Source organism: Typopeltis vanoorti, chromosome 10 (assembly GCF_054136105.1).
Source record: "Typopeltis vanoorti isolate ZY-2024b chromosome 10, IOZ_Tvanoo_1.0, whole genome shotgun sequence".
Classification (NCBI taxonomy): domain Eukaryota; kingdom Metazoa; phylum Arthropoda; class Arachnida; order Uropygi; family Thelyphonidae; genus Typopeltis; species Typopeltis vanoorti.
The window spans coordinates 60,628,120-60,643,541 of record NC_143558.1 but is presented as its reverse complement, the minus strand read 5'-3'; the positions used below and the strand labels follow the sequence as shown (position 1 = coordinate 60,643,541).

Here is a 15,422-nt window from a genome sequence, read left to right as displayed (position 1 = left end):
CGTGCACCTTGCATAAAACACAATGATATCTAGATTGAATCTACACTCTGCAAGAATCAACTAGTTTGCACAAGCCACTACAGTGAAACAATACGGAGTGATAAGTAGAACCAGTAGAAGGGGTGATACAAGATAATTCGTAGTTGGCATACAGAAGTACTACTTCTTTCAGGACATCAACTATGAGATAAATAAAGCAATGTTTTTTTTTCAAAAAAAAATGGCAGTCAACACGTTAACTTCAAATTTCTATCTACAATCATCCAAAGTTCCCTTGCTTTCTCCACCAAGTGAGTAATGAAGTATCCTATCTACGGATCTCCAATTTAAAATCTTACATTTAGTTGCATTAAACTGACATCTCCATTCTTTCTGCTGGAGGATTCTTACCAATTTTTTTCAAAATCTTAACAATTACTGAAGAAATACAAACTGGCCTATAGTTTGTAACCTTTATTCTACTACTTCATCCCTCCTTTTCCATCTAGGAATAAAGCCTGATGTACCAAATGAAACAACTAAATGAAGTGATCATTAAATAGTTCAACTATGTCACCTATATTACTGAATCCTCTCTCCATTCAGCAAGGTAAACCATCCACAATCATTTTTCCTTCCTACTTGGAATTCTCTCTCTCTGGATTGAGTGCTAGCTCCTTTTTGTATTGTAAATTTTTCTCTCTTCACTATACTAGACACTTTCCTAGTTACATTCCTCATTCTGTTTTCCACGTCTCTCCTTATATGTCTTCCAATAATCTCTTTTTCATTTGCAATTCCTTTTTAATTTCTATAGTCATCCATTTGAATCCAAATCACTTTTCTTTTTTCACTCGAAGTATACATCTGCAATTGCTGTCAACAATTTTTTCTTACATATCTCCCATGAACTAGTGATCTTTCTTCTTTCATCAACTGTACTCCTGCATGCTGATTTCTTAAGTTCTATGATAGCTGCCTGCATTATAATTCCACATCAACTATTTCTGTCTTCATACCTCTATATGCATATTCATTTTACAAGACAGGACTACATAGTCACTCTCGAAATGTATATTTCCAAATTCCAAAAACAACAAAAAATTTATTCATTAATTACACAACATTATATTCTTGTGATAGTATTCATGAATAAAACATTAATTTATGAACCGCTTTTATTCAAGGGTAAATAAATTATCCAAGGTAAATAAATCATGTATAATTTTCATCTTGAATGAAGAGACCTCGGTTCACATATTTCTCATAAAGTTCATGATGTTTCATGAACTTTATGAGAAATATAATATATATAATAAATAATAAATTTATATATTTACTTATTTAAGTTAAGGGATATTATATCCCATATTATTTCTTAGCTGAATAAGAAACTCAAAGAGTTGCATGCCAAATATAGAAACTATATAAAGTTCGGCGATTCCAAGCATAAGCAAATATCTGGATAGTGCAGCACCTGATCCTTTAAGGTAGTGCAAGCTAAGGCAACTCATAGAAAGGGTGGAGCAAGCTCCGATCACTATTCTTGATATTTATCCATAATGTGAACTTAGCTCCTAGGAGCTGTATTACTGTTCGACATTATGAGAGAAGTTCACTACCCAGACCGGTTTCGACCTTTTTTGAGGTCTCATCAGTGAGTAGGTAGACCTAGTTAATACCAAGTTTGTAGCAAACAGAACTTGCATCCCTTTTATGAGAATTGCCAAGAAGGTGTCCTAATAAATTATTAATTATATGAAGAGCCAAAGGCTTCAATTCGGCGACATGAACTTATTTAAGTTAAGGGATATTATATCCCATATTGTTTCTTAGCCGAATAAGAAACTCAAAGAGTTTCATGCCAAATATAGAAACTATATAAAGTTCGGTGATTCCAAGCATAAGCAAATACCTGGATAGTGCAGCACCTGATCCTTTAAGGTAGTGCAAGCTGAGGCAACTCATAGAAAGGGTGGAGCAAGCTCCGATCACTATTCTTGATATTTACCCGTAATGTGAACCATAATGTGAACTTAGCTCCTAGGAGCTGTATTGGCTCTTCATATAATTAGTTATATATTTACATTTTATATATATATATATATATATATATATATACATATACACACATATATATATATATATACACATACAACTACAATCATCTACTATTTTTATGCGCATTAGAATGAAAAGCATGTGTTAATTCTGTGTCAAAAGACTGGTTGTTAGTTACAGGCTGTTTCAAGTTCAAAAGGAATTATAAAACAAAAGTTTTCATTAATGCGTGGTTCAGTGGTCTCACAGAAAAACATTGAATTATGTGTATTTTGAAGATATATGATGCTTTTAGCTGGCAAAATAACATGTTCAAACAATTCAATCAAACTAACAAATTTGACACCTAAGAGATAATTTCTTGAATAGAACATTGCAGTGAACATAATGACTATAATAAATCTATATCAGGAATGTAATTTTTTTTTATTTATTTATTTATTTTTAGTTATTTCTACTAATTAAATTATATATAAAAAGGCCAGAACTCACCAATTTTTCCAGTACAGCTACTAGTTACTACAAAGTGACCACTTTTCTTTTTCAGAAAATGAGGTAGAACTTTTCTAGTAAGATTTACAGTTCCAAAGACATTGATATCAAATACTTCATGATCCACCTGAATATTGATATCTTGGAAGGCTGCCCTCTGGGAACGTCCAGCATTATTAACCAGAATATCAATCTATTAAAAAGACTATATTAATAAATACTGTAATATTTCAGAAAGCTTTTTCCTCCCTGTAAGCTGAAAGAAAAATGACTCATCTTTCCACAAAATATAAAAGTTCCTAAAAAGGTAATTCATATTACACTAATACCCCAATTGCAAATTGCAATACAATCCATCAATACAATCTGCCTCCCCTATAATTACCTATCCTCCATGTCTGCCACCTCTTTCCAAATCTCTAGTTTCATCAGCATTCAGTTCAGTTCAACTAATGTAGTACACAGATGAAAATATTTTCAGCCTAAAATGCATAACCTTATACCTTGCCACAATAAACCGCCAATGAGTATCCTATGGCCTAACTTCCAGTAACTACCTTAGTAATTTCCTTATTTTCTTTTTTTCCCTTTTTTTTTTTTTTTTTAACAATAAAGTGACAAATTGAGGTGGATAAAGAAAACAGCTACAGAATAATACTCCTGGATTCAACATTCAACTGGATATCACATGGAACTCTGTTACGTAAATTACAGCAATACGAATGGATACGAAACTAGAGAAATGGGTAAGAATATAGGTGATGGGGGGGATATGAATCTAAGAAAAGGTGGTCAACTAGTGGTTCACCCTAGAGCTAAGTACTTGAACTGATGCTATTCATTTCTTACGACAACGATGTAGGAAATGATTTCAGAGAAAATATCCAGTTGTTTGCTGATGAGACAAAACTGGAAAGAGCAATTATCGATGAATATGATACAGAGATCGATCAGGAAAACTTAGGCTAGTAGTATGCATAAATAGCCTGGTTTAATGAAGCAAAAGCCACATTAAACAGGCAGCAATTATCATAGTTTTCCATTCTCTTTATTTCATGACTTTTATAATTTAGTGTTTGATTGCTGATTAGTTTTGATTTATCATAAAGAAATTGTAATCTGGTAATTGTAATAACTCAGATGTATCACTAAGCATGTGAAATGAGTGATAATTACAACTATTTTCAGCAGTGTTTTGATTAATATGTATCAAAATTAAATGACTACAAATATATGGGAAATTGAATCAGCTTGTTCTACAATATAGCTTAACACTAAATTTAAAAGGGATTTTTGTTTGTGTGGTTAGCCTAGTGGCTGTGCACTTCGCAACAATATGCTTGGGGAAGGAGTGTCCTAGGTTCAATTCCTGTCAGAGACATGAGGAGCTAAAGGATCTTCTTCAGCCATAGCCAAGTTAGCTGGTCTTGGGAGTGGACAGCAAGGTTTTCCTCCCCAGTTTATCTGGAGTTTTTTCATCCCACAAAGCAGGCAAACCAGCCTTGAGAACTCAACACCACTGCAGATATAGGATACACCAGGGCATTGGGCTGACCACCTTATCCTGTGAACAATTGAGGTCCAATGATTAATAATAAACCTTTGACACCATAAGGTAAAAGAGGGAGAAAGGAAAATGAGATGAGGAATTTCTTTGCCTGTGTTAAGGCCAATGACCTTCTTAATGAATGACATGAAGTGGCTGTAAAAAAACCCTCAACATTTGGTCCCTTAGCTTCATAAAACCATTATAATTAATAGGTGGTGTTAGCATAGTGCATAGTAGAAGCAGTGCTGCATGTGGCTTACAGATAAGCATTTTAGTTTAGCAAATATTAGCAATTTCAGTAATTATTTTCAGTAATAATTTACTTATTTTTTTCAGAGCACAATGTGTATAAGGAAAATGGCAGTCAAGCATCCTTGTTCACTGATTTAACGAGAGACTGATTTGGCATGGTGCAGTGCATTCTATGTATTCATTGCCAAGAGTGAATGGTTTATTTTACGAAAGTGAGAGTAGACAGCATGTTGGAAATGTTTTGCTTGTGAGTGCAAGAAATGCGAGTCATGGAAAGCGGGAGAATGAAGTAACTAATATTAACAAGATAAGGCAAGATGGAGAAAGTGCAGGAATGGAAGAAGCAAATGAATGAGAGCATGAAAGAAATAGCTGATGGTAAAGGGGATGATGAGGTGACAGTAAGAGTGAAAAAGTGCTTATGCAATGTCCTTCACAGGACAAAACATAAGCTACAGTGATTAGAGAAACAATTGTTGTGTGGTACATCAGGAGGGGAGAAAGAAAGAAAAAGTGAACTAGAAAAGTATAAAAGTGCAAGAAACTGGGAGTGAGGAGAATGTATTGTATGGAGATTTGATTTAAGAGGTATACTTAATGAGAAGGTGATGAAAGTATGTTCCCAAGTGCAAAGATCAAGGATGTTAGTTTGTCAAAGGGAGCAGTGAAAGAATTGTTTTGACTGGCATGAATGATGTGAAAAGTGAGAAACATGCAACAAGAGATGATATGAAAGAGTTGCTGACAGAAGCAAAAAAGAAGAATGAGAAAATAAAGATTGTGTCTACTGCCTTGGGGTGACAGGAATGAATCGAGAAGAAGAAGAAGGACCATGGTTGCAAATGACTCAATGAGAAGGTTGTGCAGGAGGAATGGTGTGCAGTTTATAGATGTATGTAGTGAATTTGATGGGTGAAAGGAGTTGTATATGCCAGATGGACTGCATTCAAATAGTTTTGGAGGATTTTTGGAGAGAGAGAGAGAGTGCTGTCCAGTGAGAGGCTGGAAGTGCAAAATCAAGAGAACTAGAAGTATTAGAGAGAGAGATGCAGTCAAATGTGTTTAGTCACTCAGACATATGAGCATGTGTGCACATGCACAGAAATGAACATGCAATGCTGAATGCAGTTTCAAAGGTTTCAAATCTGAATGACCTGGATGACAGAAAATGATATAGGGATTGAATCTAAAGAGTATTTTATTTTTAGGAAGCATAGAGGGAATAGGACAAGAAGTGGGATACAACTGATGATTGCTGAATAACTTCAACGAACAAAAACAGACATTAAACAGGATTTTAGGTGTTAGGGAGATGGTTCATTTGAGGCTATCTGATGTAAGAAGAAAACATACTGTTGGTTGCTGGTATAGACAGAGGGGGGGGGTCCACAGGAAGATATGGATACTTTTGGGCCACCAGATTAGCACAATGACTACATGCTGAGCAACTACGAGGACACAGAGTAGGGAGGAAAGAGTCTATGGAGATTCTTTGACTCCATGGAGATACTGGCACAATAATAATAATAATATGACAGGGTGGTTGATCTTATCTACAAAGTCTGGACATCTATGAATTATATGCATTCTCTGGATAGTTTATCTGTCTAATAAGATTTGAGTTTCCTGGAGGGAAAAGCCCTGTGATCTTGATATGAGAGCAGATAATTAATATTTTCCTGAAAAAATCATAAAAGTTATTTGTGTTCCAGACAAGCAGGTTTTTCAAATAAAAGGGAAATTTTTCAAATGGAATTACTGGACTATATTAAGGAGATGCCTTTGAGCACATTTCTTGAAATTTTATGACATTCGAGTTCAATATTAACAAATTTTCTTCATGTATTTATAATTCATGGTACTGCAAGAAATATCACATATACAAATCAAAATAACACGTTTGCTTAGAATTCACTTTAATGTTTTTTTTAAACAAACTAAAAAATACAATTATTACTGATTATATGATTTATAACTCAGAAGTTATAAATCATATAATCTTAAGTGGGTGCTTAAGGGTCAAAGCTGTATAACTGAGAGGAGACCTTCACATAGTCTTTAAAGGAATGCGGAGAACCGACCTGGGCTTCTGATCTAATGTCCAATACTCACCTTCCTGTGGTGCACCCTTTGGGTATCTACCTGGATACTGAATGAACAAGGATGGGCTGACAATTTGTGATTTAGCCGACCAAACTGTATCCTTATTGGCTTAAACCAATCTAAAAAATTATGGTACAACATGACAAAATTTCATGCCGGCTGGGGCAACGCCCGGTTAAACAAGACGACCTTTGTTTTCACCAGGAAACCAGGGCGATGAGCAAAATGTCAACTACTGGAATGAATCTGAAATTACACCCCAACTCAACATCACCAGAGTTAAAGATTGATACTATCAACATAAGAAGCCTGAATGGCAAAGAAATGGAGCTGGCTGAGAAATTAGATAAGTACCAGATCGACATAATATGGGTGACTGAAACAAAAAAAGACAAAAACTGGTGAGATCTTTCTAAGCAATAAATACAGAATGTTATATTCAGGCAATGAAAATCAAGGAAAAGAAGGAGTAGCCATAGTATTCAACACTAAATATGAGGCTAATTTTCTTGAATGGCAGGCAGTCTCAAGTAGAGTGATGTGGGCAAATATCAGAATGGGGAACTGGACAATGAGACTTATTTGTGACTATGGTCCCACAGAAGGTAGAAGTGGAGGAATTTTTTGAGGCTCTAGAGAATGCTACTGACACAATGAAAAAGGAAAAGTTGGTCCTTTTGGGGATCTAAATAGCAGAGTAGGAAGTGACTGCCAGGCATACAAAAATATTTTGGGAAGATTTTGAAGAAAAGAGCAAATCTATAAGGCAAATACCTGTTGGATTTCTGCTCAGGAGATGGACTGGTTATTACTAACACCATGTTCCAACATAAAGATGTACACAAATTCACATGGAGAGAAGAGACAAGGAATAAGAAAAGTCTCATTGACTATGTTATTGTTAGTAGTGATATTTTCTCCCTGGTGCAGGACACCAGAGTGTACAGAGGATTTGAAATTGGAAGTGATCACTATTTACTCTTGAGCAGGATAAAACTGAATTTCATATTGAAAAGCATGACATGTAAGAAAGTTTTAAAGCGAATAAAAGTTGAGCAGCTCTCAGATGTGAACTGTAGACTAAAATACACAAAACTTATTGAAGAAAAAATGAAAGAGTTTGAGAACAAGAACCAAACCTTGGAGATTCAGTGGCAAACCTTGAAGAAAACCCTGACTGATTCAGCCAGAGAGGCATGTGGTGAGGTTGTCTTCAAGGGTAGAAAGATCAGAACTCCATGGTTGACACAGGAAGTTAGAGAGGCAGTGAAGGAAAAGAAGAAATCATATCAAAAGTTCCTGTCAAATAAGTCATCTTGTGCTCTGAGAGAATACAGAGACAAATGTAAGAAAGCTAAACACTGTGTAAAACTAGCTAAACAAAAGTCATGGGAGGACTTTGGCAACAACATAGAAAATAAATATCAAGAAGGTGGTAAGATATTCTGGAGGTGTTGAAGAAGCTTAGAAATTAAGGAAAGAGTGCTGTAAAAGGAGTCAGAGATGATAAAGGTGACATGAAAACAGGAGAAAAAGATATCCTTGAAGTATGGAGTAATTACTTTGAAAAACTGCTAAATGAAACAAGCAGTGATGACAGCACAGTGGTAAAAAACACTGACCAGGCATACAGTCAGGAATACATATCCATACTTGAAGTAGAAAAAGCCATCAAAGGCTTGAAATGTGGAAAGGCAGCAGGAGTAGATGATATTCGACAGAAATGCTGATGTATGGTGGTATAAGAGTCTTACAGTGGCTGCACTGCATAGTTCAGAAGGCCTGGACAGAGAGACGAATTTCCGATGATTGGAGTAGAGCTTTCATAGTACCCATGTATAAAAAGGGAAATAAAACTGAATATGAGAATTACAGAGGTGTTTCCCTACTGAGTGTTTTGGGCAAGATTTATGCCAGCATACTTGAGAAACGGTTGAATAGAATTGTGGAAGAAAAGCTTGGTGCAAGCTGGATTCAGGCCAAATAGAGGCTGTCAGGATCAGATCTTTACTTTACGACAAATAGTTGAGAAAGCATGGGAATATAACAAAGATCTGTATTTAAGTTTTGTCGATCTGGAAAAGGCATATGACAAGGTGCCAAGAGAGAAGCTATTCAATATGCTACATTTATATGGTGTCAATGGGGCATTATATCAAGCAATACTTAGTCTTTATTTGAGTTGTAAGTCAGCAGTTAGAATTGAAGGAAATATAGGAAGATGGTTTAATGTTAAATCTGGTGTGAGACAAAGATGTACATTATCCTCTCAGTTATTCATTATCTATATGGATCACATTATGAAGGAAGTGTCAACTCTTTGTTTTATGTGGACGATTTTATACTTCTAAATAAATCCGCATCAAGTTTGCAAGATGCCCTGACTAAATTGAATAACTGTTGTAATAGATATGGTATGAAGGTCAGCAATAAAAAGACAAAAGACAATGAAAACAGGTAGAATCGTTGAAAATATCAACTGTGTTTTGAACAGAGAACCTGTAGAACAAGTAAAACATTTCAGCTACTTAGGCACGATTTTTAGTGAAGATGGTAAATTAAATATGGAAATAGACAACAGAATCAACAAAGCTGGTATGGTAGGAAGTCAATTGAATAAATTCATATGGAATAAGAGTGAAATTAGTCGGAACACTAAGTTAGCTGTATACAAGACAGTGTTCAAACCAGTTTTAACTAATGGATCTGAGTCTAGGTCAGAAGTAAAACACTTGACCAAAGACTAGAGACCACAGATATGAGAGTACTGAGAAAGATTAGAGGCGTGAATAGATGGCATCAATGGCAATATCATATTAAAAACGAGGATATTAGGAAAGAACTTGACATTGTCAGCATCCAGGAATGCATTAGCAGAGCTAATCTCAGGTGGTTTGGTCACTTAAACAGAATGGGCGAAGAAAGATTAGCAAAACAAGTGTTCTCTGCCAGGTTGGCAGCAAAACGACCCAGAAGAAGACCAAGATATAGGTGGATTAATATGGTACAAAGTGCCTTAGACGATAGAAATATGAGATCTGATAATGTTGGAATCTTGACAAGTAACAGACTGATTTGGAGGAAAATTGAAGATAGGAAGTTAGTAATGATGTAAATTTTTGATGTAGTACTATCATATCCTGTACACCCCCTTGAGGGTACATGTCAGGAATTTGATGATGATAACTCTGAAGCCATTCTTTATAATCATGATGTATCTACATTAGAGGAGGAGGAGGATGATGTCGTCTCAATTTTTAATACAAAGTGGTGTCTATGTATTAAAACCAGTAGCTCAACTGGAATAATGATGGAAGAATGTGCCCTTTGATTGGAAAAGACCAGAGTACGATTCTCATAATGACAAGAGGAATCTTTATATGGACTTTTTCAATTGAAGGTAAGTTAGCTGATCTCATACAGAGAGAGCAGGGTTTTTTACTCCCGACCTATGGTTTTTTTTTTTATCCTGCATACAAGCAAATCAGCTATCAAAAAACACATGCAATTTACAGACAAAAATACTGGTGGTGGTGGGCATTAGATGGGAGTTGTGTGTGTGTGTTGATGGCAGTAGTGTTGTGTAGTGGACCGTCCCACAATTAGTCCTTGGACTCCTTGGAGGTGTCATGTAGTAGTAATAATAATAATAAATATACAAAAGAGCATAAAAATTTGCATAGCTGTTTTTTTCTATGTGGGAGAGAGGAGAAGTTTAAGATTAAGAAAAATTACAAGTCCTACTAGATTCATCATGAATTTTATCAAAAAGTTTTATTCCTTCGTGTTGCTCAAGAAAATCATTTATAAAATTAATTACATCAAATATTCTAAGTAACTATAGATAAGCATACTGTAGTGCAGTTCTCTATAGCTATTCATGCTATTTCTTGCAGCATACACAAACCACTCAGTACTAATTTTGATTATTAATTCATTCTTCAGAAAGTACAATAACAACAAAAATTATTTTGGCTAGTTAAGGCACTTCAGCTGAATGACATTTTGGAATTTTTCCAAGAATATCAAGATGCAACATTACTAATATCATCAATGTTTAAGATAAAACATACCAATATGTAAATATTAGACTAAAAATTATACATAATAAATAACGGAAAAACTCACGTAGAAATATTATTTAATAGTATAATTTTCGCCTGTGTGTCACAGGCATCTTCAGTACAATTAGGCACAAAAATTAAACACTAACTGACAATTCCAAAAAGCGCCACCTAAGTAGCTGGTGTAAGATAACTAAAAAGGTAACTTTCCTAAAAAAAAAAAAAAAAAAAAAAAAAAAAAAAAAAAAAATTAATACAATAAAAAGTTAGGAAAGATTAGCTGATTTGTAAAGTACTATCTCCCATAAAGGGGATAGACGTAAGCCGTTGGATCTGTTTAAGTTAGGAGAATGAAGTAGAGTTTCACATGCTTCTTTATAAAGGCGTTCCATGAGAAACTGACTTTTGTGAAGAACTCTTGTCTCTCTCCAATGAACTCTGTGTCTAGTGAAGATGGCATGTTCTGCAAGTCCAGACTTTTCAGGTTTAAAGTATTCAATATAAGATTGGTGTTCTTCTAGCCGAATGGAGGCAGATCTTCCCGTTTGTCCGAAATAACATAATCCACAAGAGCATGGAATCTGGTAGACACCTGGATGATTAAGATGTGGAAGCTTGTCCTTTGGAGAAGCGAGAAAGGTGGAGATTTTTCTAAATGGTCGAAAGGCAACAAAAATATTCAGTGGTTTTAAAATTTTTGCTACACGTTCACTGATGCCTTGTATATAAGGGATGGTAAATTTTTTTTTTTTTTTTTTTTTTTTTTTTTTATAGGAAAGTTATTGACCTTTTTAGTTATCTTACACCAGCTACTTAGGTGGCGCTTTTTGGAATTGTCAGTTAGTGTTTAATTTTTGTGCCTAATTGTACTGAAGATGCCTGTGACACACAGGCGAAAATTATACTATTAAATAATATTTCTATGTGAGTTTTTCCGTTATTTATTATGTATAGTTATGTCTACTCACGGTTTACCTCTTTTAAAACTTAGACTAAAAATTAGAATTAGAATGCAAAACATTATGCAGAAAATATTAAACAAATATATTTCTGTATATATCAGTAAAGTGAATATTAACATAAAGGGAATACTAGTATTTTTTAATGTATAAATATAAATATAGAAGTCTAACAATTTTAGAATGTAATCAAGAACTGTTGCTTATATTGCATTTCATGATGCCACAAAATTTACAGATTTGTGACAAAAGCAAATGAAATGTACAATATTTAACATTTTATTTATATATCCTTTGAATATAAATATATGAATATATTTATATTCAAATTATTTAATGGAAATGGTTCATTTTGTGATTTGGCTTATGTTGATTACAATTATGGAAGAGGAACAGCAAAAAGAAGCACTGAAGAAAAAAAAGAACATTTAGAAAATATACTTATCGGGGGGGTAGATTTCGATCAGCTGTTGGATATACATAATACACAATTAATGGAACTTCTACACTGTCGTGCAAGGAGGTGATTTTCAAGAGGCATGAAACATAAACCAATGGCATTGATAAAAAATTGCGCAAAGCAAAAAAGGAAGTAAGACCTCTTGAGAAGTCTGAAAGTGTGAAATCTCATCTATGTGACATGATTGCTGTTCCAGAAATGGTTGGATCCATTGTTAGTGTATATAATGGAAAGAATTTTAATCAGATTGAAATTAAGCCAGAAATGATTGGTCATTATTTTGGCGAGTTCAGTATTACATACAAGCCTGTCAAGCATGGTCGACCTAGAATTGATGCCACACGTTCATCAAAATTTATTCCACTGAAGTAAAAGAAATTTATAATTTTGTGTAATAACTGAATAATAAAATTTAGCCATGTAAAAAATATTGAAGCCTTTTCAAGATTTGAAATACTTATTTTAACAGAAAAAAAAAATTACTGTAATGCTTTTAATAATACAGTAATACATTTTTATATACATACTTATACAAATGTAACACATGCACACACACACACACACATATATATATATACACTCTGATACATATATATATCAGAGATAACATACTAACTAGTATCGAATGTAATTGGTACAGTAGTTTTTTAAGCAAACGAAGTTTGCACCTGAAGTAATTTCAGGACATGGCAAACTTTGCTTGTGGCACAAACTATGTTTGCTTACACTTGAATAAAGGATTAAACCAAGAATATAATTTCTTTGCATCTTTAATTTATAGTATAACCAAGTGGAAAAACTTCCAACATTTACTTCTAATCCAGAATATTTTAGTAATAACATGTGACACCTTTTGGCTACTCATATATGGAAATATGACTTCCACTACTTCAATCTTTGTATCACCTTTGGGTCTGGCTCCCACTGAAGCGACTTCAATAAAGATCAAAACTGGTCTGGGTAGTGATCCTTCCCATACTGCATAGCATTATACATGTCCAAAAGATATGTGCTTTGCATTATGAGAGACTAAGTCATTAGCCTCTCTATATATGAGTTGCCCTGTCCTGAAGATACTTCAGGTGTAAACGTTGTTTACTTACACTTGGATAAAGGATTAAACCAAGAATATAATTTCTTGGCATCTTTAATTTATAGTATAACCAAGTGGAAAAATTTCCAACATCTGGGTGAGAGCTAGATTTTTCTCTTGCAGAGTAGTACATGTTTGGAATAGACTGCCTTTGGAGGTAGCAAGTGCAAGTAGTGTGAACAAATTCAGGAAAAGGTGACAGATGGTATGGATTCTCCAATGATTCTCTGACTCCTTGGAGGTCTCTCTTAATAATAATACTCCTGTGTAATCTGATGATATTTTAAAATATTAAGAAATTAGTAAAACAAAAAACTCTTATAATTAAAACTAGATTAGCAAAATCTTAAAAATTTGCATCATTATATGACCAGATAAAGCTATTTTGGCATCATCAAATAAGATGCTTAGTGTCAAATAGTATGAAGATGAACAGCAAACTGCTTTTAATATAAACTAGATAGCATTGTTTTATATAAAGAATCTTGGTCTCATTTATGTAATATTCCATATTCAAACTGTTTAATTAAAACATAATTATAAACAAATTAATCCAGCTATATTTGCGTTTGCAACAGGACTATGAATAGAATATAAAATAATTTTCATGACGTGTAAGCACAATTAAATACAAACATGGAACTCACTGTGTAGGCTTCTGTGGAGAAAGGATATACTAAAATCACCATTTTCCAGTATTAAACCACACACAAAGAAGTCAAAACGAAACTATGCTTTAATTTGACTAGTTACATGAAAAAATTTTGTTTCACTTCATCAGGAAATAGCATGAAGAAATTAAAAAAAATACAAGCAAAGTAATAACGGTTAACATTTCTAGCAAAAAATATTTGAAAACGTTTAAACAATAGAAAGTGTGCATTCGCTGTTAAGCTGGCTGCTGGTTCCTGGGTTGCTGTGTACTGCTGATAGACAAAAGCATGTTGTGATAGATTAAGGAAAACCAGATTTGATGTAAAATCATCCCTTGTTTTTTGTTAAACTGTAGAGGATACTTCATTAAAGCTTATTCTTTGAATGCTCTTGAGTAAAAATGGTAATCAATGTGGAGCATTTCAGTTTGTTGCCATTCTATTAGATATTTTGTATTTGTTGAATGTGCTGCCAACCCTGATTGTGCTTTCTTTCATTCTGAATGTCCTTAATGTGTTCTCTGGCATATCTTTCCAGTTTATTTCTATGCAGTATAGCCCACAACAGCAAGTGATCTTGTGGATACCTGTTTTTTTTTTTTTGTTTTAAGTGGCAGATGTGGTGGTTTAGGAGATTTTGTTGATTGGATAGAAAGCTAGTTTTATATATATATCTCATCTCATGTCATCTATATATATATGTTAAAGATACCAAGCTATTTTTAACCTGATTTTACTCCATATCCCAAGTAAGCAAGCAAACAAACAAGACTTGCAACACTTGCAGGCACAAACTTGACTTGGTATATCTTTAACATTTATTATACCCAAGGTAAAATATTATTATTTTTTTTTTTTTTTGGCAATGCAATCTTGCTATTTTATTTGTGATTGTATATATGTGAGAATCATTGCTCCTTTATATTCTTTTTTTATTTGTTCTTTTGTTTGTTTTGGATTGAGATAGAATTTATTTGACTAATATTCTGTTGTAGCCATTTTTGGAAGGATAGAATTAAAATGCTTTGGCTCTTGGTTTCTTTTATCTACATTTGTGGAAATTCTGTAAGTGAATAAATTCACTTCCTATATCATAAGAAACAGATAATGCCTATTTTTTGTGCTGGGTACTGATGAACCAACTGCATGCAGATAATGTTAATTTGTTTCCTGTAGGCTGAGAAGTTGGGTGTGTTTTGCTCTGATGTCTCAACTAATGTATCCAAAAACAGTAAAGACCTATTTTTTCCAATTCAGCTGTGAATTTGATTTGAGGATGAATGTTGTTCATGAAGGTAACGAAATCTTCTAATTGGGCTATAGTAGAACCAGCTATATGATAAAAATATTGTCGACATATCTTCACCAAATTTTTGGTTGTGTTCCTTGATACTGGAGGGATATTTTTGCTGCTATTAAAAACACAAAGAATCACAGTCATTAAGGATTTCCTTCCAGACCTGGAGAAGAAAATACCTCTTATTTACATTCTGTTATACTAAATTATGATGGGGATGATGATGCATGAAACTTATAACAGTGCTTGATAATTGTGGATTCATATTCTAGTGCAGCATCACAGTTCACAAATTATACTGTACAATTATTATTATTACTATAGTAACAACTATGGAGTCAGAAGATTTATCATGGGAGACCTACTTAACTAGAAACATGTCTACTATATCGAATCCTGAAATGATTTATGCTCCTCACATTCACAATGCACATCAGCAATGTATTCCACTTACCAACCA

At 33.9% G+C, this 15,422-nt stretch overlaps 1 protein-coding gene and 1 pseudogene across 5 annotated transcripts in view; one reads left to right on the top strand and one right to left on the bottom strand.

The window, feature by feature from the left end:
- Nucleotides 1-15,422, bottom strand: part of LOC150102448 (dehydrogenase/reductase SDR family member 7-like) — a 149,545-nt gene that overhangs the window by 64,623 nt on the left and 69,500 nt on the right. For all 5 annotated transcript variants that reach the window (XM_090399697.1, XM_090399698.1, XM_090399694.1 and 2 more), the window contains exon 4: nucleotides 2,533-2,725. In XM_090399697.1, coding sequence (XP_090255823.1) covers nucleotides 2,533-2,725 — 193 coding nt within the window. The remainder of the gene's footprint in view (nucleotides 1-2,532; nucleotides 2,726-15,422) is intronic.
- Nucleotides 11,841-12,291, top strand: LOC150102449 (small ribosomal subunit protein uS19 pseudogene; annotated as a pseudogene).